The 24,882-nt window shown below is 45.1% G+C and overlaps 1 protein-coding gene and 2 long non-coding RNA genes across 3 annotated transcripts in view; 2 read left to right on the top strand and 1 right to left on the bottom strand.

Moving 5' to 3' along the window:
- Positions 1-24,882, bottom strand: part of Duox (dual oxidase) — a 248,511-nt gene that overhangs the window by 87,915 nt on the left and 135,714 nt on the right. Inside the window, exon 18 of the mRNA XM_050186612.2 lies at positions 4,557-4,829. Coding sequence (XP_050042569.2) covers positions 4,557-4,829 — 273 coding nt within the window. The remainder of the gene's footprint in view (positions 1-4,556; positions 4,830-24,882) is intronic.
- Positions 984-24,680, top strand: LOC129387057 (uncharacterized). The gene is made up of 2 exons (XR_008614372.2): positions 984-1,864; positions 23,380-24,680. It is a non-coding gene; the product is annotated as an uncharacterized lncRNA (long non-coding RNA).
- On the top strand, positions 15,617-17,664 carry LOC129387055 (uncharacterized). Its single transcript, XR_008614370.2, has 3 exons — positions 15,617-16,202; positions 17,044-17,155; positions 17,363-17,664. It is a non-coding gene; the product is annotated as an uncharacterized lncRNA (long non-coding RNA).

Genomic DNA, 24,882 nt, shown 5'->3' with positions numbered 1-24,882 from the left:
CCAAGCGATCGCTCAACCTATTCTTTGACGATGTCGGCGATTGAGGTTACTTAAGTTTGCGACTTTGGAAGAAGCTCCTGCAGTTTCTAGCGAACGACCTTTCTGATGGTCGCTCGCGGGTCGTCGGTGCCGAGTGCTTGAAGATCGGTATAGTTTGCGGTCAGCGTTCGGCAGTTACATTGCCTTGTCCGCATATGGAGTGCCTTATCAATGGTTGGGGCCTCGGCAACAAATTCAGCAGCGATCTTTGGCGGGTTGCGCATCGATCCGGCGAAGAGCTCTTGCTTGAAACCTGTCATCATGGGGCGAATTTTTTCTCTTGTGGCATGTCGGCGTCGGCGTGTCTGAAGTGCAGAGTCATCTCCTCCGTGAAAGTTACGATGTTCTGGTTGGGTAATTGCACCCAGACTCTAGCAGAGCTTCAGCCCTTTCCTTGCGCGCGACGCTTTTAGAGGTCCGCAAGAAGCCGTTACGGAACAGGTCCTATGTTGTCATGGTCGATCGGCGGTTTTCATACCACGTTCTGGTGGCGTCTTCTAAGGCGAAGTATACATGCCGCAGCTTCCCGTCCGAGTTCGAGTTGTTGAAATTCGCGATTGATTCATAGGTCTCCAGCCTGGTTTTGAGTCTGCGCCCAATGATCCAGGAAAGCAGGTGGCTCCCGAGGTTATCGCAGGAGGATGGGGGAACGCTGGGCCAGCCATTGGGGATGTTGACTTGTCCTTTAATTATGTGGTGGCCTTCTCGGGCAGAAGCCCGTACTCAGGTAGTGGTCCTTGCAGCCTACGGCTTGATGGCTGGTCCCTGGCGTTGCTGCTGTTGTCCTAGAGTGTCGGGCTTGGATTGTGCCTTTGCGGCATCGTTCACCACATGAACACTAGCACCTCCACCAGATGCCACGTAGTAGCGACGGTGAAGAAAGCAGCAAAACTCTGAATGAAGAAACTTGCCTTTTATTGGGCGAACCTGTGCCCTATAAAACAGGCTACACTGAAAGAACAACAATCGTCGGTGATCATCGGAAATCTGATCAGCGCTTCAAGCGCGTCGGCTTTAATACATGAGTCATCGAAGTTTCCAGAGTAATCGCTCGTGCCCGCGCGTCTTCCAGAAAGTCCTGCACCTTTCACGTCGCGCATACACGCAATAACTTTACATAAAGATCGGTGACAACGGAAAGCGGATATAAACATCGATAACACTCGAGAAACTGTCGGTACAAGCAGGCGCGTCCTGCGCTGAACGATAACAGCTCTTAGACGGTGAAACATGGTCCCCTGAACAAGCACACGCGCCAATCTCTAGCGTAAAAAAAACATTGCACATTTCAATAAAATTGGAAAGCGTACAGAGTAGGGATACGTAATTAAGCATGATATTAGTAAAGGAACATGAGTGAGGGTCGACTGTTTGCATGCTCCTAAATGGCAAAAGCATATTTTTTTCAGAGGCAATTGACGACAAAGTTCCCGTTATGCCTTTTATGTCAGCTTGCTTGTTTATTAAGTGTGGATTGTGACTGCGCTTTAGTTGAACAGTCCTCTACCTGGGTATTCAAATCCCTGTCATGTTCATCAGATAACAAAAACTTAACCACTTTACCAAGGAGGCTCTTTCCCCCTTTTCTTTCTCGTTCTTTATAGGCCACCCGTGCATTCGAAGCGATAATACACGTTGATTTAATGTCCACAAATTACTCATGCTCCTGTTTCTGCTATTTCACAGATAAGTCTTCTTTATAAGAAAATTCCATGTTGTTCCAATGTCGTTGAAAATGATTGACCTGAGAGATTGTGTTTGTTTTTCACCACTTTACAGATGGAGAAAGGCAGAAGCTGAACAACCTTTATCATGGAAGCCACCTGTACGTGTCTTTATTTTCCCACTGTTCATAATATATACATAGGAAAGCAAATGATGTACAGTTATGAGAAACGGCCTGCTAGCTTTCCTGCGCGTGGCTATGGGCACGTTGCAAGTGCTAGGCGGCGCCCTGTCTTTCCGACCTCTAGCGCCATCTGACGAAGAGTTGCGCGAATGCGGTAGGATTACTCACGGCGTCAGCACCTCGCGCTGCCTGTTTGGCGCCCTGTCAAACGGTAGCGATGGCGCGAAACAGCGTGCCGATATTAATTTTAACTGAGTTTCTGGAATTACAAGATCTTGACAGCTTTTTTTCCTGAAAAGAATTTAGAGAAAGGAAGTCGTCTATTTGAAGTGGAGCACGTCTACAACGTGAGGAAAGTGTTGAACTCGCACTGATCGGAAGTGACTGCTAGGTGTATTCCGCAAACGAAAAATAACGCACCATCGAGATGCGTGAAGCTCAGCGTAAGTTACTTCGTTATCTACGGTGTGGACGGATGAATTTATAGGTGACATTGATTCTTGAAGATCGGCGACAGCATACAAATCCTAGCGCGGAGCTGCGATTGCCGTGCTGGCATCGCAGGGAAGTGCAAGGACGCCGCGGTAGTTTCCCTGTACATACAGGACGGCAAATGCGAAACCAAAACATCTAATCCAAGAACGTGTGGAGTACGAACGACTCGTAAGACCTACCCGAGGTATTCTAAGGTTGCTCTCCCCAAACACAAATAAAGGTGAGGAACTTACCAGTTGTGTTAGGCTACGCTGGGAAAATATTTTCGCCCAAGTTACTGAAAGTGCGATACTTTTATGTTGCGATTTTTCAGTGCGTGCAAAGGAGGTTCCAATAAATCACGCCGTCAAAAATTTGGTGATATCAACTGCCCCTTAGTTGATATGCTGGGCGCAGAAGGGTGCACGCCAGCTCAGCCAGCTGCAACCCCTCCTCAAATCTCTCAGCAATCCCTAGCGCTGTTTGAATGGGAGATGATTGGGAAAGAGTTCCACAGCTTTACTGCGGTACAGTGAGGAAACAAACTACTTTGTTTGCTGCATATCCTGGCACGCACTGCATGTGTCCCGCTGCTGCCATCATTGCTGTAAAAGCAAATAATTCAGCGTTAACGCACTTGGCATAACGCCGGAACATAAAATAGCTTATGCCGTCGGACGAGCGCTATCCAGTGTTGACGTCGTTCTGCTTCATACGGTCGGCTTGGAAACCTGTAAAACTTTGTTCCTCGTGAGTTGGTGTACGTGCTGTTGCAGCCCACTACGCAACAGCTCGGATTGCACTTTGGCATTGCTCAGAAAAGGCAACAGCTACGCGCGAAACAGTGCACAGAGAGGCTTTCCGAACGCAAGCGGGCCGGTCGTATCCTGCCCGTTCCGCACTCGCCGCCGCGAGGGGCGCCCTAGTAGGCGGGGGAACTACGTTCGCAACCTGCCTATAGAAAAACTGTGCTCCGTAAGGGCATTCTTCCGGTTGACTTTGATGAAAACCATCGTTTCTACAGTGGTCCTGTCGCTGCAAATGTTGCTGTTAAGTTATCGTATAGGCGAGCGCCAGCCCATCGTACTAGATTGCTGGAAAGATGTTGGATTTCATTCTGGGTTAGAAATCCTAACAGTTATGTCGACGACGTTGCTCTTGCGCATACAACTGTAAAATGTGTTTGACGGGTTCCAGATTATATTAGACCAGGTCCCTCGAAATAAATCACATGTACCTCAACCGCATCCGTCCGATAGTTGCCAAGAGCAAATGGAGTCCTCTTCAGTTGAAGCTGTAAGACGGAGCAATAAATACCCAAGAATATGATATATCCATGCACCGTGTAAGGTTTCCAAGGACTCCGTAGAGCCACCCCACTTAGCACCGCCAAGGTAGCGGAGGGGACAAGTAGCCTGATTCAATTTTTGTTCTAGGGAGTGAACGTGAGTAGAGCAGAATAGTTGCTTGCTGGGTTAGTTGGTTCATTGAAACTTCTGAAACAGCGCGGAAAATACGGAAGGAACGACGACAGAGACAAAGTGAAAGGAGCGCTGTGCTCCTTTTAATCTGTCTATGTCGTGGCCCCTTTCTTATTTTTCGTTCTGTTACATAAGTTAGGCGGCTAGACCGCGTGAGCATTCAGTACAAACGACGGTACGAAAGCGGTAAGTTGAAATTGGTTTTCTGGTTGTTGCTTAAAGTCTTGAGAAAAAGAATAGGGGTTTTTTGGTTCAGAAGTACACAGTAGGTAGTGATTAACGCTGTTATTGAACGGAAAGAATTACTAAAGACAGGAAACGCGGACTAAAGCCGAAGGCATAAAAGTGTGCCCATACGAAGTCTTCACTATTTAAGGCTCCGCGGGTGGTACCGCTGTTCTTTTTCAAGGCTGTTCATTCTTATGTTAATTTAAACAAGATTTGAACAGCCCTAGACTATTTTTTTTAACTATGAATAGCGTAATTATGGACAGGACCAATTCTCATGCGTAGATAAATCTGCTCAGGTAGTCTGAGAAAGTGGGCAACGGTACGGTTTCAACGGTAGTGCGCAACGGTAGAGTTGCGGTGGCCGACACAAAGCCTCGCGATATGCACCGCCTAGCATGCCGGCATTCTCACTCGTAACACTTGGGCAGCCGTAGCAGCAGCGCCATGAAGACAGCGGTTTACCAAGCAGGACCGAGACTAACCTTTGCAGTCTAGGCCGATGGCTATGACGTCGCCACGATGTTCCTTCATCATCTTCTTGAAGTCCTCGTAACTGAGTGAGTCGCAGTTGTCTAGACCCGCAGAGGCGTACATGCCCCTGATGATGTCCCTCGTCTCGTATTCGCTGAGCGAATTGGTCTTGGCGATGTCCACAAGAGAACGCAGCATGCGCGTCAGCTCCTGCTTTTGGATCATTCCGTCACCGCTGTTATCGCACATGTCAAAGATGATGCGGAGTTTGTCGTCGCTCTTACCTGCAAGCGCATGGATATCACTTTCTGATGAATTAATCATTCACTCAAATTTTCAACACTGCGACACGGGACGGAAGGAACACAGGGCTGTTGTGAGGTTATAAAGTCATTTTCAAAATTGATGATTTCTTTACGTTAAATTTGCATGAGAATCCCATTATTAGGCTTCATTTCAATGCCAGTACCATTTTATCCCAATGACATGGCCACGTGAGCAAAACAAGAGCAAGCAGCTTACATGCAATGACAAAATATGCTTAAACTCTCCCGTCCAGATGACTCTCTTCACCCCCGTGCGTAAAATCCTGCAACATGAACGGTCATTTTGCCGCATGTACACGTACAACAATTTCTCTCTCTGCAGCGACATTTTATTGTTTAGGTCCCGAGGAGAGTACATTGTTTCATTTCAGTGCAGCCAGAAACTAGAAGGCGTAAGAGAACGTCTGCAAGAAGCTCACCATATTTCCTTCTTTTCCCTGATTCTCTTGCCCAAATGTACGTCAGCCAACTACATGCTTTTCAGATTAACATCCTTGCCTTGTTTTTTTTTCCCTGACATAAACCGATATAACAAGCAGCCAGAACAGAAGTGCGCATGTCGCGAAGGGAACTTCAGCAGAACAGCGAGTGTTGCGAAAACCTGGGACACTCCTTACTGAAAGGTAGAGGTTATGCAACACTTAAACAACACTTTAATCCTTGCAAAAATGTTGGCCATATGAGAGTGATGTGCACGCACTGCCGACAGCGTACACCGTTAGAACATGTATGACGGCAACGCTTCCAGCAGAATAAAAGGGCAAGTGCAGATCTTACGAGCGACATGGTTTTGTCCATTTTTATTACCTTTACCATATCATTTTCAAATTTCAATTAACGACAAGGTGTATTTGCCGCAATGTTTTCTTGACTTCATTATCTATTCGCTTCAAATGCTTGTGAGGTTACCTAACAAAAATCGAACCTCTTGGTTCCCTTTCTCTTTCAAGTATAGGACAGGCAATTTTAAATGCGCGCTTATTAACTCAGGGTTGCTAGTAAGTAAACAAATAGCAGATGCGCGTGAAAATGTCATTGAAACCTCTGTGCCATAGACGTGAGCATGAGCTCAAATGGATAATAAAACGTATTCATGCACATACAGATTTTCGAACTTGTATAAACACAGCCTTCTACAACGAGGAAACCTATAATGTGGAGGAGGCGCGAACATAGCGCCAGAGTCCTTCCATGTTTTTCTGGTCACGAAACTCCGCCGTCACGCTATGGGAGAGGTTCCTATGCTGCCCAAAGGTGCCGCGACGCGGCGCCACTGTGCCACAGAGGGCATCGTTCGCGCGTTCGCGTACCGAAACGCGTGCGCAGTGCGAGGCGAGCTGAGTGATCGGGTGCGTTCTGTGCATGTGCTGCGCTATTTCTCGAGTGCTGGGCTGTTTAGTTGAAGTGGCGGGGTGGGACAACGATGCCGAACACGTGTTGCAAGTAACAGCTGAAGAAATAGAATGGTGGTATCTCGAACAAGCCATTTTAAATAATTGCTGTATTTGTGATGTGGTTACTTGCGTTCGTTTGAGAGTTGTTTTGCCATGTGCTATGAAATGCTTATGCTTTGCACTTTCTTGTTTCTAGAAGCAATCGATTATGCATTCTGTATTTATTGCCATTCGTTTGCTGGTGTTTGTTTCCTGACCCCCAATGCATGTCTCTCGCGTTTGATGTTATTTCTTTATGCTTATTATATCAGCGTCATGCTTTTAACAAACTTCTTGCATTGTGAATGGTGGACCATTCGTGACCGGACGCCTCTGTGCTGTCTGTATTTCGCTCCGCTTATTTTACATGATAAATAAATGATCGTGCTTGTATGTTGTTTTTGCACCAACACGTTCTATTTCTTTTCTTAATCGAATTATAAAGTTTTTAACATATTGTAAATATTGCGCATTAAGAACCAAAATACCCAGTCTCGTCGTTTCTGCGTCGAAACCACGAGCAGCGTGAATAAGTGCTGGGATTACTGACGCTTCTAAACGACTGCTTGCTAAGGCAATTGCCTAATTACAATACAGCTAGTTTCAACTGCGCAGGTCCTAACACTTCACGTTCGCCTTAATCCGTTGCTAAAAGCCGAACCGAAGACATTTAGTAGCGAAGTTTGTCTTGCATTAATCCTACCTAAATCTCATTCAGAAATGGCATCGCTTTGCAGAGAAATCTTAAGCGCACGGAGCAGCTCAATTTCCTTTTCTTTGTCATTAAGTATTCTACGGTAGCAGTCCTTTGCAATAACAATTTCATTCTTTTGATCTCCTTATAAGATACTGCCCACAGTGAGAGTCCTTCTCTGCCACAGTTTAAAAGAAAGTTAACAGCTGTGCTCGGCAAACAATCTGCAGGGCGCAATGCGCAACGGAGAGTTTGCGCTTACTTACTGGTAAGCGGGGATGACAGCCCGTATGTTTGCATCTGGTGATAAGTGGGACCACTGGTGCTTTATTGTGAATGCGCGGTGTTTAATTTCAGGCAAATATTAAAAAGCGGAGCCACTGAAGCGTTGAAGCGAACGGCGATGATGTAGAAATCTGGACCGAGACCACCCGGCCGTAACAGCGGACGCATTTCGCCGGGGGCGAAATGCAAAACACCAGTTTATTTAAATTTAGGTGCATTTTAAAGACATTTAGTAGCAAAATTTGTCTTGCATTAATCCTACCTAAATGTCATACAGAAATGGCATCGCTTTGCAGACATTTAGGTGCGTTTAAAGACATTTAGTAGCTAAGTTTGTCTTGCATTAATCCTACCTAAATCTCATTCAGACATTTATTTACGTTTACTTAAATTTAGGTGCATTTTAAAGGATCCCAGGTGGTCAAAATTAATCCTGAGTCCCCCACTACGGCGTGCCTCATAATCGTATCACGGTTCTGGCTCGTAAAATCCCAGATTTTTTTTTTTTTTTTCTGAGACCGCCGAAAGCTCCATGTTATGTGTGGCTTATTTTTCGTCCCGGGCGCTCATATGATGGCAGAAGACGCGCTCAGGCAGTAATTTAAGCATATTCAATGTTAGAAATAGTTACGTGAAACTAAAGCGACGGTTGAGGAAGTTGAGAAAGCTAGAATACCGAGGCTGCCCCACACACAACCACAGCGGTAGCGGCGTTCGCATGCCCTCTGATGCACGGTTGCGCCTCTAGCGACGGGCGCTGGCTCTATATGAAACTGAGGCGGCAGTTTCGTGACCAGAAAAAAAAAATGGAAGGACTCTGATAGCGCGAACGATTGCGACGAGAAGTACAAGTGAATGATGATGAAGGTGGTCATTCGACGGCTCCTTAGCTGATGTGCGACTTCACCCGGTCAGCAAACGTAGCGGGCTGTGGTCAAGGACCAATCTGCCAGAACCGAACGCACTTCGCAGTAGTTTTCTCGAAACACGTGACTTGTTTAAAAGCCTAGACGTTTATCTGACAACACCGCGTGCTTTATTGTAGGCATTAGTGCGTGACACGGAAGGTGCTTCGACATGGAAGGGGGAAAGTAGCAGTGCTTGCCCGAAAGACAAAGCACTGGAAGCAATAGGAAGCTATAAAATATTGAGTTTCTTTTTATTTATAAATTTTAGAAATTTAGGAATTTAGAAATTCTGAATTTTAGAAATTTAGTATTTGTATGGCAAGTATAAACTATAGCGTATAAACATATAGAGGGAGCATGATGTTAAGCCTCCAACCTACTCAAGCGAACATTCCATGGTGGCTGTCCATTTACCATTTAACTGTGCCACTCCTCCCAATGTTCCACGTCATCTGACCTCGAACATTCAGAGCGCGGGAAAAGAGCGTGAATCAAGACACCGGGGTTCTGGCTTTAGAACTGCTTGCTCTCGAAGAATTTGCTGTTCTTCGATTCCCTACCGCTTTAACTGCCTCCGTAGCATCGCGCTAGGTTCAACCTTTCAAGACGCTGTAACCAGAGACAGGCTTCAGGTGGCGGGAAATAGCGTCCAGCGGCAATGCATGCATGGACGCCACATACATTTATTTTCATAGCGCAAGATTTCCTTGCACGTATATGGACAGCCGTGCTTTCACCTGATTTGCCCTCTCAAGTGAAGGATTTTCATTGGCAATATCAGTGGGGCATTCTACCTACAAGTGACAGGCTTGAACGCTGGCATATGGTAGCGAATGATAAATGCATATATTGCGCACAAACAGACACCAACGCGCATGTAGTGAAGGACTGCGTTGTAGCACGCACCTTCTGGAAGCTAGTTGCAAGAATGCTCGGAATATCCATCGTGCGGCCACCACAGCCCCGAGATCGGTTTGCGAGTCTCGTCTGCTATAGCGCTAGCTACGTTTTGTGGTGCTTCCGCAACATCGCAGAACGATCTCGGCAGTCAAATAGAGCAATGTACCCCAGAATGCGAAAACTACGGGTGATAGTATGGGGTCATCTTGAAGAAGAGTTGTTCAAACTCGGTGAAGCCGAGTTTCTTCGCCGCTGGTCTACGCGGTACATAACCGTCTCCCGAGGCAAAGTCTTTCTACAGCCAGAATAATGCTCAATTCTATTGCCTGAGTTGACATTGTATCTGTATGTGCCCCGGGTAGCATTCATAAATTCGAGGCTGACAATAATGCTTTTGCGTTGACGCTGTAATGAGTTTTGTTGTTGTTGTTGTTGTGTGTGGCAAAGCCTGTGTCAAACAGACACCATTTATTATTTCATTTGCTAATCTGTTTTGTTTACACCAAGTATGATGTATTACATGTGCTGTACCTTATATTGTACTTTTCGTTCATACCACAGTTGTAAGCGTGCCTACGGGTGAATAAATTTCCTTGTCAGTAATGTTGTCCTTATACACTCCTGTCACCTAAATTTCCTATTGCTTTAAAGCGAAGCTTCCTATGCTTCTTTCCAGGTGTGTAGCATTCTTTCCCTTTCCTCGACGGATATATAGTCTGTCTTTTCGAGTGGACAATTTTTGGCCAGAGTATGTTGCACGTATAGACAAATCGCTGCTGTCTGGTCTAGTAGGTAACTTGGCTCACTGGGCTTGTGCTGCTAAGTATGGGCCCGAAGGCGACAGATTCAGCCAAGGCAGTATTTCAGGCTATCTGGTCTGTTCGCATTTTACCTTCTTCCTCTCACGATGCAGGGACTGCTTTCTACTACGTATAGTCTTCGTAGCGCAAGTCCAGGGTTACATGGTACCTGAGTGCGCCAGCTAGTCGCTGATTCTATTTGCGAATCCGTGAGCATAGCGTTTAATCTGATCTCTAAATCTGGCTAATTTCCGCCTTCACTAAAACGTGCTAAGGATAGTAAACTTGCTTTTAAAAAAGGTGATAAATAATAAGTATAACATTACCGTACAATGTCGATTCTAACTCCCGAAGTAAAATAATTCAAACATCATTTTTATCAGTTTAACCAAGTAGTTGGAAATATTCCATATAGGTAAATGCTACCAGTTCCGCTACGGTATGGAAGCGCTAACTTAGCTCTGCTTTGTCTCCCTGATATTATTAAAAATTGCCTTGACAATAATGAATTCGTCGGCTCTGTTTACTTAGACCTTACAAAGCCTTTCATACTATTATTCACACGATTTTATTTCGTAAACTTGAATCTCATGGAATAACTGGCCCTGCTATAGCATTTTAAAGAAGTTATTTGTCTAAGAGGGAATTTATTGAGCGACACATTTTCCCGTGATAAAAATCTTGAGCACGGGTACCACATGGCTCAATATTGAGGCGTTTGCTTTATTCTGCTTACATTAATGATATGCCTGACATTTATTTATTTGTTTTTATGCTGTCAGTACCCGAGGGTATTACACAGAGTAGTGTTCTAAGAACAAATTGTTAATCGCAACATTGAAGGCGGCAGGGCGTTCGATTGCAGCGAAGGAGGCGGGAAGGTGGTTCCAATCACTGCTTGTTTGCGGCAAAAAAGAGGCATGGCTAATGTTAGTGCTTCATAACGGAATTTTAACATTGAGTTTATCATCGATCCGTCAGGACACGTAATCTAGGGCGAGGAAAACATCGTTTTTTAAGCGTTGGATTGGTGTAAAAGATCTTGTAATACAGATTTACCCGGAAGCACTTGCGGCGTGACCGAAGTGCAGGTAGACCTATATTACCTTTCATTGAAGAAATGCTGGCGTAGCGAGAGTAGCTCACAGCCCTCACCGACCTAGGTTACTAAGTTCTGTACAACGACGATGCAAGTATATCTATAGTAGATAAGTGTGTCTGTTATGTACAAATAAAATAAATAGAGCTATTAACTACCTAATGAAAGGGTGAAACGACAACAATCTAATGATTATTCCATTTAAAATGAAATTTTCAGTCTTCCATTCGCACTACAAGTCGCCAATTAATCCTGCTTCGTTAAACTTACGCCATCGTTATATTACCATTAGAGATTACGTTTCATTACTAGGTGCTATCCTGGAAAGCTATTTGAAGGTTCGCCTGCACATAACCATGTTAAGCTGAAACGCACTTTTAGTATTCGGGCGTTTATCAGGGCACGCCACCACTTTTTTCCTTGTGCTTTGTTTTCGTTCTACTTTGCATTCTTCAGTTTACACGTTCAGAGGAAGCTTTAGCTCTGCCCCAACTACAACGTGGCCTATTCAAATACATGTAAAGCGCAAAAACGTTTTTTCGGAGATAATCCCTGGACCGATTTTAATGAAATTTATTGCATTTGAGAAAAAAAGTTAAATTCTAGTGACTGACTGAAGTGCAATTTCGATTTAGGGCCTGAATTTTGTTAAAACGATTTTCAGATATTGGAAATTTAGGAAAGTTTAGAAGCACGACGTTTACAAATTATTAACTGTGCATCCAGAATAAATATCGCCGTTCTGTAGAGGGCACCCACCAGATTATTGAAAGCGGAAAAATCTGACATGTCATCTTATCTTGCCTGAATTTTTTTAAAGTTATGTACAGGGGGTTTTGCAAAAGCTGTATTTCCTTACAACTTTTTTAGTTTTAATTGTAACTCAGCAATTTTGTCCGCCTTACATGTACTATTAGCTGCAACTCACATAATTTTGATATCGTTTTTCATTGCTGAGTTACAGAGCTTTAAACTTGATGATCTCGTTTTCTCAAACTTGGCGTAGTAAATAAAAAATTTGAAACGATAGTCACTTGATTATAGCTTTTTTTATTTCAATGCCACAAACCTCGTCAAAATTAGTGCAATGGTTACCGATGAAAACAAATTGCGCTTTTACATGCATTTACATAGGAGTGCCTGAGCTAAAGCTTCCTCTTGAGTAATTATTAATCGCTTGGGGCAATACGTACCTATTATTTGTCTTCAGTCGAGCATACACGAAATCAACCAATAGGTGTCATCATTGACAATACACCCCATTCCAATGCTTTCGGCCTATTTGAGCACTACATAATGTCGTATGTAAAAACGTTATTCAGCTACAATTTAGCAATAATGTGTTGTAATTGTTTGATTCCCAACTGTCCTTTCGGTACATTCAAAGACTCTATTAGGAATAAGGACCCCAGTAAGTTGTTTTCTAATTATATTTTTTTACCATCTGTTCCTCCTAACAGTGGTAAAAAAAACATCTACACTCGCTATCATTAAACACTGGAATCGTTTTTCTGGTCCACTTCAGATACTACCTACATTTCGGTGTTTCAAAGCTTCGCTAAAAGGTATTCTGCTAGCCTCTGATAACTTGGCCTAAGAAACATTTGTAATTTCAGGTACGTACTAGTATTATTTCTCCCTTCTACCACCATCCCCTAACAGTTTCTCTTTCTTTCATGTGTGCACAGTGCACCTCATTTTTGTTTCTTTCTTCCCTCTTGTGTGCTCTTCTACAGCTAAAAATTGTATAATTTTTTTACACTTCCATTCTTATTTCTGTTACACTAAATGGCGTTAGAGCATTCATTGTTGAGTTTTTCATTAATGTTTACTCATCCACTACAATACAGTACAATACAATTGTGTTACAATTTCCAAGCGAGGATCGCGTTGTGAGTATTAATACTTTAGGACACTCGTCTGACAGCGCTGGAGAGCTTGACCCATTAGAGAGCACTGGAGAGGACAGCTCACTATAGTGTTCCTCTTTTTACCTACAATCACCCCCGGGAACGAAAAGGTAGCCGTCCGGCGACTTAAAAGCTCCTCAATATGAGTGGATCATACTACGGCTTGAGGCGTTCGACGTTGACAATGTCTCGTCCACGACGGCGCATGTCCGAACACGGTTCATGGGTTCGATCCCGTCGTTAACGGGGGATTCGCGGCTGACGATGCGGTAGGGCCCTTCATACTCGGGCAGTAATTTTCAAGGGAGTCGAGGTGCAGCGGAAGGAACGGAAAGCGTTTCAGGAAGCAAGGTGGGCGCGGATGTGGTGTCACCTCGAGTCCTCGTCAGCAGCTATGGGTCAGTGGAGGTAAAGACCCGTGCGAGATCGCGGCACTCTACAGCATGTCTTGCCGAGGCAGAAATGGGCGCACATTCAGATGCATACGGCCGGTATGTCACAATTCTGTCGACGGTGTGCGACGGGTGCCTACGGTACAGTAAGCAAAAGGGTGAAAAGCCTGTGGTGCTCCGAGTAGCAGTATTGTACGCACGGGTTACGAAGGGCCGAAAGACGTTCCTGTGTGGTCGGAGGCGACGTACATCGCAAGCATGTTGCAGAGAGTACGGATGAAGCATTCTGAAAGGGACACTAAAGTGAAAAATGGTTTCTTCTGCATCAGTAAATTACCGTTCTACCACACCAAAAACACCACTCTTACAACGATAAGACGTTGGGTCAGTCAGAAAAAGCGCAAGAACGAAATACGGGCGGCGACGCCCAGGTAGCACACAAAGTCTTGAAAACGTCGTATTAAGGGATTCAACGTCTGAAACGGATTTTTGCCCAAAATCGACGCATCAAAGACGTTCCAAACAAGACAGCTTAAAAACGAGGGGTGAATACGTTTTGAAAACGTTGAAAGCCAAACAACTTATAAACGAGGGGGGAATATGTTTTTAAAACGACTTCACATAACTCGCTCTATCTGTTTAGTTATCAAGCGTACCGGCTACGTTTTCGACAGCGCCGTTTTTGGCGGGAGAATTCCTCGCTTGTCAAACAGCACTCGTCGAGTCAATTGCTCCTCTATTCGACCTACATCAGAATGAGTGCGGCAAGAAAAATTCTTTTGTGGTGTTAACCTCACGTTAGAAGAGACGAAGGATTGCAAATGAACGTGGCCTCCCAAGGGGAAGTGTTTTGCGCCAGGAGGAAGTGGAGCGCGAGTACAGAAACATCGAAGCCGCTCTTACTGCAATGGTAGCCGGCCGAGCCTTCAACAGGAAGAAAGTTCTGTATGACTACCCGGTTCCTTGCAGTGTGTTTGGCATATCAAAGGTGTCATCACTAAATGTGACAACGAGCTCTTGGAAAATAAGCAGCGTCGCATGCAAATGCTTCAAAATTCCCGCTGGACAAGGCAGCTTTGCCGTGTTTCCTCTTATTCACAATGCAGTGATGTGTATACCTTACCGCTGAGCGGCTCAATGTTTTTTTACTGCTGAGGCACCAGTGCTGTACAGTTTTCGTGCGTATAAAGGTACCATTTTGTGCCCAGTCGTCTGAATAATGAAAACTGCGGTTTTAATATAAACAGTCCGACCACTTGGATATATATATATATATATATATATATAATGTGTGTGTTTAACTCCATATGAATTTTAGGTGATATCTTATGCATATGCAATACAGTAAGCGTACATTATTCATCAAACAACGCGCTTCCTCGTGAGACCCATGAACAACTTGGAGCTTGGCTCCAGAGCGCTAAATCATGCAAGTCACATGCAGCATAAATAAAAGTATCGAGTTAATAAGCGAACACCACTTTTGGTGCCAACGGAGGGTCACATCGGTACAGTCGTTTCTGGTAACTGTGCTTCGTAGGAAGTGTGGCAACGAATTCTACGCTGAGAGCACAATGTACATAAAAAGATTTGCAGAAACCATCGCCGATGATTTTTAATGCAAGCGATTAGTCCCAACGAGCGAGCGAACAAAAGAACGCTAGAGAAAGCGAGCGAGAGAGCAAAATATAGTTAGCGTGAGAGCGAACGAACGAACGCGCGAGCGTTTTCCTTGCAGATCAACAGTCCGACGACCGACCACCTACGAGTGAACTACGAAAACATCCGACGGAGAGGAGACAGAAAGCTATCCGCTTTAATATTTCTGAAACTCGTCGTTATAGGCTCGCCACGCTTGGGCGCAGAGAGTGGTGTGGTCGCACCTATATAGAAGCGGCGATTGTTTTTTAACATGCTGTAACCACAATGACGCGGCACTGAAAGCGGAAAGCGTCCGAAATGAGAGAGGAAACTGAAGGACCTTGCGGAACGCCCAGTGGCAACTTCCAGCTCGCCACTCTTGCGGCAGATGGAGTGGCTAAAGAACAATGGAAGAGCGCGCGGCGTCTGGCTCTGCGCAACATTATTCACGGGTCGAGAACGACAAAAGCACAGTGCGCACGACACGCAAGACGCGCACACCAAGGCGCCACACCACGGCGCGTCAGCCTCTTTAGCGGCTTGTACAATATTCAACAACCCATCAACGCGATCCAACCTTGCGCAAGGTGGCGATACCGTCGTCACATCATGTGACCAAGGCGGCCACGTGATTCGTGATGCCGGGCAGCACGCCGGGCGAGCCGGGCATAGTTGCGTCAGGCCCCGCACACTCTCAAGTTCAACAAATGGCCACAGAGGGCGAAAAAATCGACCGCGCGCTGCTGCTAATAAAACTAGCATAGTAATATCACTTCGGGATGCTTACGTTAGTTTGAACATTTTCCGCTGGAGGCGCCGTAATAAGCGCAATTTTTTTTTTGCAAACTTTCGCCTACAATTACCGAAGCACGTTTATTACATGAAAAAGAGGGCGAAATTATCATTGCTAATTTGATATTGTATTCTTTGTAAGTAAGTTTATTGTTTCTTTGTCATTATAAACGCAAATAGCGTTCAGCATCATCGATCTTTCACGTGACCTCTGGCCTGGATTTAAAATTTTTACCGGTATTTTCGAGTGCATGGCGGCACGGATTCATTCGTTCGTGCGCTCAGGCTGGTTGCTTCTTTTTCGCTAAAACTAGTTTATTGCGCTTCGATGTCACGCGTTATTTAACCTGGGGTGAAGTGACGTGTTTGCAAGCGGACATGCAAGCCCGAAAGTTGGGTATCGGTCGTGAGCCATTCGGAACACGTCTGCATCGAAACGGGAGCTGGATTCTGGTGCGGCTGACAACGGCAATAACGGTGAGTCGTTTAACACCGCTGCTTGAATCGTTATATAATATTCGTCTCATTAACTTACAGGCGGAGACAAGTTAACGAACTAGATCCTGCACAGCATATGGCAGCCGGGATCCTCCGTTGCTGTTTCCTAAGTAAACCGTTACTTGCGAGGCTGTCGTTATACACACACAAATCGGGAAAGAAAGAGCGATATCGTAACGCGCGCCTCATTTTTAATCTTATTGTAGCCGTGGCCATAGGTGACTGGGTAGCCTTAACAATATACATATAAAACTTATTTTCGAGTCCGCCGGCAACTTTTTTCGTCCACAAAATCGAATAATCCTTTGGTAAAATGATGTGAAAGTACAGAATTTAATGTATTAAACAGTTGCAAGCGTGATAATTCACTCATATTTCGTACTTGTTGGTTCCAAATGTTCTTGCTGTTCACTTTGGTTTACCGTAGGGCATTTATTTTTGCAGTAGTGCAGCAGTGCATCACGTTCGTGCAGAAAAATAATGCATCAGTTCTAATAGCTTCATGACTTTCATGTATTTGCTTGTGGAACCAGCAGTGTGATCTCTTCCAGTGTATAAATGAACGCACAAATGTTCGCATTTGTGATCTTAATAATACTTAAACTGTTTACATGCATTGTATAGTTAGGCAGGCATAAATTTATGGACAATAGCAATATTTATTTAACATGCTGCTTAAGTGCCCTAGAACAGACAGGGTATATTTGCATGTGTTCTGTAGTCGCAAACCATTACAATATATATGTCACACCTTTTTGCATTTCATATTGCAAAATTGTGCTTTTTTCAATTTCTTATTCAGTCAAAATTTCTGTTCCAGACATGCAGTAATGAGGATGGCACCAGTATAAAGCAACACACTCCACACACTAAACAGAAGCTGCTGCCTGCTACAACAAGGCCATTGTGTGGACATTGGCTGCTACTACAAGGTAAACAACATGTGGTTCAGAAATAAGTATGCCTGATATATGCTGTATTGTCTTGCTAGTCTTGAGATACATGTCATTTGTTTGCAGCAGAAATGAATGTTTGCTCATGTTTATGGTTCAGTATAATTGGTTCGAACATAAAAGAAAACACACATGAGTTTGGCTAATCTGTGCTGTATCTCATGTGTCACCGTTCTGCCCCAACAGAGTCCATGCCAAGCATACCTTGGTCATCACAGGAGCTCCTATCCACACCAACAGAAAGGGGCTGGAGCTGAATTTGCAAGGCTTTTACACCACGAACAAAGAAGCGCATGCAGAAGAATTTACATGAGATATCAAGTCTGCAGAGCACTGTGTCAAGACTGAAAAGAGCTTCAGCCACCATTCCACCAGCGCGGACAAATTGGCTGAGTCATCCAGGTAACTCAAAAAGGACTTTATGGAAATTCTTCGTCTCCAGATGTGCCTGCAACTTCTGATCAAGCACGGACGACGCTGGCCAAAAGAGTTCCATCGGTTTGCCCTTAATCAGCTTCCTGGCCATGTCAATTCCATTTGTGCCAAGTGTAATTTTTCTTCTATAAATGCAAGCTTTTTCACTGTCCATTCTTGTTAGAGATCATTAATCCTCATCCAAACATAAAGGTCAACCGATTCTTCGCTGATACTTAATACCAGTCACTGTCTAGTAGCATAACATATTTGTAGCAGTGCCTTTTAGTGCATGTTGTCATGCACAATTCCTCTCCTGAAATAGCTGATGCAACATCGACATGTTTCTTGCATTAACCTACGCACTGTTTGCTATGCACCATTTTACTTTTCTTGATGTTTTTGGCCTTCAGTGCTTGCAGAGCAGGGTGGCTTCTCTCTTGAATGCAAGCTTTCTCATTTTCCATATTCATAGTCTCGTTGATGGTTGCTCTTCTTCCTCGATAGCCTGGGTCTTTGCGCAAGCTACACTGAATGATAGATTGCAGAATCTGGTTTTGCTGCCCCACTTGGTTGTGGTCGCCGTGTTACATTTCTCGGATGTGGGGGCCTGCTCAGTTACATTGGTAAGCAGTCTCTCGAGGTAAGCATTTGCTCCTGCAGTCCGCAAAGCGGCATAGACTCCCAATTTACACACCATGATTCGTGCTCCCCGTTCAGCCTTTCCTGCTGCAGCCATGTGCAAATTGTGCTTGCGGCCTTTCTCAGTCGCAATTAAGCACGAACGGAGACAAGCATACGTGCTTACATGGTCCAACGTGTTTGAAGTTCATAGCCACATGGGTGGAAAGGCCCGCATAAATGGCTGCCGAAGGTGATGCCCACGAAAGCGACTTGTCCATATTGAGACAAAGTGGGACGCCAAATGTGAGCCACACATTAGTGGCCCTCGACAGAAAAGAAACATGCAGGTTGGAAAGGAGTTAACGCTAAAATGCCGGATAGTCCATTTCGCTGTGTTGGTTGTGGCAGCAGATGCCTGCATCACCTGATTTCTTCGCAATGGAAGTTGCTCATCTTCAACGGCAACTGTCGGTTCAAACAGGTGCGACGCTCTGTCCAATCTGTTTGTACTGCTGTTTGTCGCTCGTTACCAGACCACCACATGCGACGAAGGCAAGCATTATGCCTGTAAGTAGGCGGCTGAATGTATCCTAAGAGACCCGTGTATGTGAATGCTCACTGTTGCCATATGGTTTGTAGCCAATGTATAACGTATTCCCTGAACACTATGTGGTGAATGATTGCCGTTTATTTTTGCTGTTATCTCACTTGGTTACGGTCGCCGTATTATGCTTATCGGATGTGGGGGCCTGGTCAGTTGCATTGGAAAACAGTCTCTCGAGGTAAGCATTGGCTCCTGCAGTCCGCACAGCGACATAGACTCCCAGTGTACACACACCATAACTGGTGCTCCCCGTTCATTTTTTCCTGTTGCAGCCATGGGCAAATTGTGCTTGTGGCCTACCTCGGCCATGATTTGCTCAAAACTGAGACCAGCATATGTGCTTACATGGTTCGAAGTGTATGAAGTTGATAGCCGTACGGGGGGAAATGCCTGCAAAAATGGCTGCCAAAGGTGATGCCCACGAAAGCGACTTGTCCATATTGAGACAAAGTGGGACGCCAAATGTGAGCCACACATTAGTGGCCCTCGACAGAAAAGAAACATGCAGGTTGGAAAGGAGTTAACGCGAAAATGCCGGATAGTCCATTTCGCTGTGTTGGTTGTGGCAGCAGATGCCTGCATCACCTGATTTCTTCGCAATGGAAGTTGCTCATCTTCAACGGCAACTGTCGGTTCAAACAGGTGCGACGCTCTGTCCAATCTGTTTGTACTGCTGTTTGTCACTCGTTACCAGACCACCACATGCGACGAAGGCAAGCATTATGCCTGTAAGTAGGCGGCTGAATGTATCCTAAGAGACCCGTGTATGTGAATGCTCACTGTTGCCATATGGTTTGTAGCCAATGTATAACGTATTCTCTGAACACTATGTGGTGAATGATTGCCGTTTATTTTTGCTGTTATCTCACTTGGTTACGGTTGCCATATTATGCTTATCGGATGTGGGGGCCTGGTCAGTTGCATTGGAAAACAGTCTCTCGAGGTAAGCATTTGCTCCTGCAGTCCGCACAGCGGCATAGACTCCCAATATACACACCATGATTCATGCTCCCCGTTCAGCCTTTCCTGCTGCAGCCATGTGCAAATTGTGCCTGCGGCCTTTCTCAGTCGCAATTAAGCACGAACGGAGACAAGCATACGTGCTTACATGGTCCAACGTGTTTGAAGTTCATAGCCACATGGGTGGAAAGGCCTGCATAAATGGCTGCCGAAGGTGATGCCCACGAAAGCGACTTGTCCATATTGAGACAAAGTGGGACGCCAAATGTGAGCCACACATTAGTGGCCCTCGACAGAAAAGAAACATGCAGGTTGGAAAGGAGTTAACGCTAAAATGCCGGATAGTCCATTTCACTGTGTTGGTTGTGGCAGCAGATGCCTGCATCACCTGATTTCTTCGCAATGGAAGTTGCTCATCTTCAACGGCAACTGTCGGTTCAAACAGGTGCGACGCTCTGTCCAATCTGTTTGTACTGCTGTTTGTCGCTCGTTACCAGACCACCACATGCGACGAAGGCAAGCATTATGCCTGTAAGTAGGCGGCTGAATGTATCCTAAGAGACCCGTGTATGTGAATGCTCACTGTTGCCATATGGTTTGTAGCCAATGTATAACGTATTCTCTGAACACTATGTGGTGAATGATTGCCGTTTATTTTTGCTGTTATCTCACTTGGTTACGGTCGCCGTGTTATGCTTATCGGATGTGGCGGCCTGGTCAGTTGCACTGGAAAGCAGCTTCTCGAAGTAAGCATTTGCTCCTGCAATCTGCACAGCGACATAGACTCCCAATTTACACACCGTGATTCGTGCTCCCCGTTCACGTTCAGCCTTTCCTGCTGCAGCCATGTGCAAATTGTGCCTGTTGCCTTTCTCGGCCGCGATTAAGCACGAACGGAGACCGGCATACGTGCTTACATGGTCCGACGTGAAGTTGGGTGCAAAGGCCCGCAAAAATGGCTGATGAAGGTGATGCCCACGAAAGCGACTTGTCCATATTGAGACAATGTGGGACACCAAGTGCGAGCCACACATTAGCGGCCTCCGAAAGAAAAGTAACGTGCAGGTTGGAAAGGAGTTAAGGCTAAAATGCCGGGTAGTCCATGTCGCTGTGTTGGCTGCGGCACCAGATGCCTGGTTCACCCGATTGTTTCGCAGTGCAAGTTGCTCATCTTTAACGGCGACTGCCGCTGCAAACAGGCGGGACACTGACCAATCTGCTTGAGCCGCTGGTTGTCGCTCGTTACTAGACCGCCATGTGTGACGACGACGGTGAGCCGTTTACGAGCTCGCGTCAAAGATTCCAGTGTATCTAGACATACAAATTTTATTTCTGCTATTGCACGAGAATGTACATACACTGCTTGTCTTCTGCCAATAAAGTCGCACGTTCTGTTCACTCACTTGTGGCTTGTTTGTATGGGCGTCAGTAGAGGCTCTTTGGTCTCCTGGCAATTAGAACGCACCGGCTACGCGGCAGCCGAGGCGAGTACGGCGCGTACGAGCGGATACAAGCGTACACGACCGGCAGAAAGCGGCCATATTGAATGATGCTCTAAAAAAAATGCGCATTTCCGCTTCTTGTTTTAGCAGCGTCATCTGGCGTCCACCTAGGTAAGTTCCATGCGCTGCCGCTGCTTATTTTCGAACCACTGCGGAAGGTACAGTTTCCCTTCTCTAAAGTTGTTCTTTATTCTATGGTTGCGTCACCGCACTCGCATTTCGCTGTGGTGTGTTTGCGGCTGTTCTGAATGTGCTGCCGCTGCCCTTTGTCATGTAAGTGTTGCAGTGTTTTGCTGTCAAGAAAACAACATTCTTTGATTAGTTTGGTTGTGCCGTCTGTTTGTGTGGTTTTAATTTGGAAATCGGTAGTGTTTTCATTTGGCATGGGACCAAGGCGGCCACGTTATTCGTGAAGCCGGGCATAGTTGCGTTATCGCTATCGCATGGCGCTGTGGTCTGTTTGCGGCTGTTCTGAATGTGCTGCCACTGCCCTTTGTCATGTAAGTGTTGCAGTGTTTTGCTGTCAAGAAAACGACATTCTCTGATTAGTTTGGTTGTGCCGTCTGTTTGTGTGGTTTTAATTTGGAAATCGGTAGTGTTTTCATTTGGCATGGGACCAAGGCGGCCACGTTATTCGTGAAGCCGGGCATAGTTGCGTTATCGCTATCGCATGGCGCTGTGGTCTGTTTGCGGCTGTTCTGAATGTGCTGCCACTGCCCTTTGTCATGTAAGTGTTGCAGTGTTTTGCTGTCAAGAAAACGACATTCTGTGATTAGTTTGGTCGTGCGATCTGTTTGTGTGGTTTTCATTTCGAAATCAGTAGTGTTTTCAATTGGAGGGCGCTGAGTGGAGGGCACTAATCAGCTCTTCAAGTTCATTGTCATGTTATGTGAGGCGCCTGTTCAATAACGCTGTAATTAAAAAGTTAAGGGCAGCATAAGGACGAAAGTTAGAGGGACGAAATCGTGCTTGCGTGTCCCTAGCGTCGGGATCGGCCGCTATGCGTGATCCTAACAAGAAAGTCGCATTTTGCAGAATGGAAGAAAGGCGGCAAAATTGCTGTCTCTGCGCACCTTGCCGATCTCCGCAATAGAGCCGTCATCGTGGTATTTTAGTCTCCCGTTTAGCAAAAGTGTTGCAGACAAGAGAACTTGCACAAACGGGATTTCTTTAATGATTCAATACTAGCACGGTATCCCAAGAGGTAAGGTCAAGTGCCCGCCCCATTCCCTCGCGCTTCAGCGCACTGACAGAATTTTGCGTGCACCTTGCGCTTCAGTTTCTCGATTGTGTTTTCGCTCCCTTTAACCACGTGATGGGTATTTCATGGTTTTACGGGGAACTTGTGTCCAATATATGAAACGGCCAAATTCAATTTTATTTGACGCTTCAAATAACAGTAATATATTGAGCCCCTTGTAGCTTTGTGCTTGTTATAAATTTTTCTACTTGGCGAATGGATAAAGCATGTACGCTGCATAACTCGCTTGTGGATACTGCGTACGTGAGTCGGGTATGCCCTTGGTATAAAATAACTTGTATGCTCCAGGTAGTACGATTGTTTGCAGTTTGGGACATGTGTCGGACTTCACGCTGTACGCCCTTCGCGCTTTACTTAGTCGGCCGCCTGCCGAGTTCCTGCGGGTGCCATGTGTGCGCATGGAGTTTGCGAAGAGCTCGCGCGGTTTTTTTTTTATTTGTCTTCCGTTCGCGCGCTTCGCACAACAGGGCATGCCGCAGTTCTTTGTCCTTGTGCAAAACATTTTCCTAGCGTACGTCTGTGCATTATTTGATACCAGTTTCACACAGGGCCCTTTTGACCGTGATCCAGTCCGTTACAAATCGAATTTCTAGGTCGTGATTGGCTCCTTTGCGCAAGCTGCGCGGTTGAGCGAATCGTATCGATAATTTCGATCCGGATCGGGCTTGATCGCGATCAAGAGTGGTTGTGTGACACCGGTATTACACATGGCTCCCACATAGGGAACACTTTAGGTTCAATGCTACTGAATGAAGAGCAAGTGCATATATATGCAAGCGGTGGTATGTGGGCAAATCTTTCTGGTGAAACCAATGCTTGTGCATTCAAAACATTTCAGCTACCAGCGTAGTGCATCAATGTGTCTACTTCGACAAAATGGAGCACCAGTGCATATATCTGGGCTTACCTGTCCAAGGCAGCAAGTGTGGCTACATTGAAACCACTACGAGCATGTGCGGCTGTTCTATTTCCAGCGGGACTGCAGAATATTCAGTAGTGTGCTCTCAAGCTGTTCATCGATGAAGCTCTGCCTGGACCGTGGGGCAAATATTTTTGGACGTGAAAGTGGGAGTGAACTGGTAAACATCAGTGGAACTGTGCCTGGACTCTGTGGCAAATATTTTTGGATGTGAAAGTGTGGGCGAACTGGCTAAAAATTGGCTCTGGACTACATGTGTTAAGCCTTTTTTCTCATTCAGAGTGCTTTTTTCTTTATTTTACTTTATTTTTTATTTTAGGAGACTGGAGATGTGCGCAAAGTGTGACATGTCAGTGGGCTAATTAATGTGTTTGCTGGTTTGCAAATTATTCTTTGCAATTTTGTTTTTGCCAGAGTGGTACAAATGTGCATCTTGTACGGGGCTTTTTAGATAAACCAATTACTACTTATTATGACCATTGCTTCCTTTGTTACACAAATGCAGCTTCCAGTGCATTCCAGTCTATTTCCATGTTTATGTAAGTTTCTAATATGAGGCTTCCGTATTCATTTCTCACGTTATGGAGTGGCAAGATGCAGCATTAATCAGTCTCATCGTTCACCGTACTACAGTAGTGCTTACTTGTTACACTGACTCCCCCGTTTAAGTATTTTGTACTAGATTTTTCACTTTATTGCTTTTTTGTTGTATAGTTCTTTTTCTAGCCATTACCTTCTGTGATATATCCTAAAGGCAATATTTCCAATTTTGCATTGTTGCCATTGTTTGATTTCTGTCACAGGATTGTTTTATGATGGTATGCGGTGGTATTTTTTATTGTGCTCTTTTCAAGCTTCTAGATGATTGGTAACATTGCTTGGAGGCAGTTACCATCCGATTCAAGCTCTTGCATTTTTCAGTCTACTTCTTCCATTCGCTCCGATGTCACTGCTGGATAACTCTAGTCCATCTAATAGCACGTGCTCTTTACTATGATAAATGAGAAACCTTAGTACACTCCATGTTTTTCTTTTAATTTTTGTATGTGTACTTGGAAATTTGTTTATGTACTAGTGAATGCTCACTTTCGAGTTCATTACAAATCCTTTCTGCGATTTTTGTCATTGTTGATGTATTTTACTTCTATTTGCATTTCTCACACATTTTGCTTGAACCTTGCATAAGCATTACATTTTAATAAAGTGTTTTTGCTCGGTCAGTGTTCTCATTTCATGCACTCTTGGAATGATGCCTTGGTCAGGCGGCCTGCCAAGGTGTGACCATTTATTTGTTCTTTGCAGGATGTCATTCCCATTTTGGTTGTAAGCATCGTAGCTTACTAAAGCCGGTATTAAGGATTCATTATTCCTAACATGTTCATTTTCATGTGACTTGGTAGAGGATGCGCCGGCCATGCGGGC

This window comes from Dermacentor andersoni, chromosome 2, assembly GCF_023375885.2.
Source record: "Dermacentor andersoni chromosome 2, qqDerAnde1_hic_scaffold, whole genome shotgun sequence".
NCBI classification, from domain to species: Eukaryota; Metazoa; Arthropoda; class Arachnida; order Ixodida; family Ixodidae; genus Dermacentor; species Dermacentor andersoni.
The sequence above is the reverse complement of the archived record's forward strand: the minus strand, read 5'-3'. Positions and strand labels throughout refer to the sequence as shown.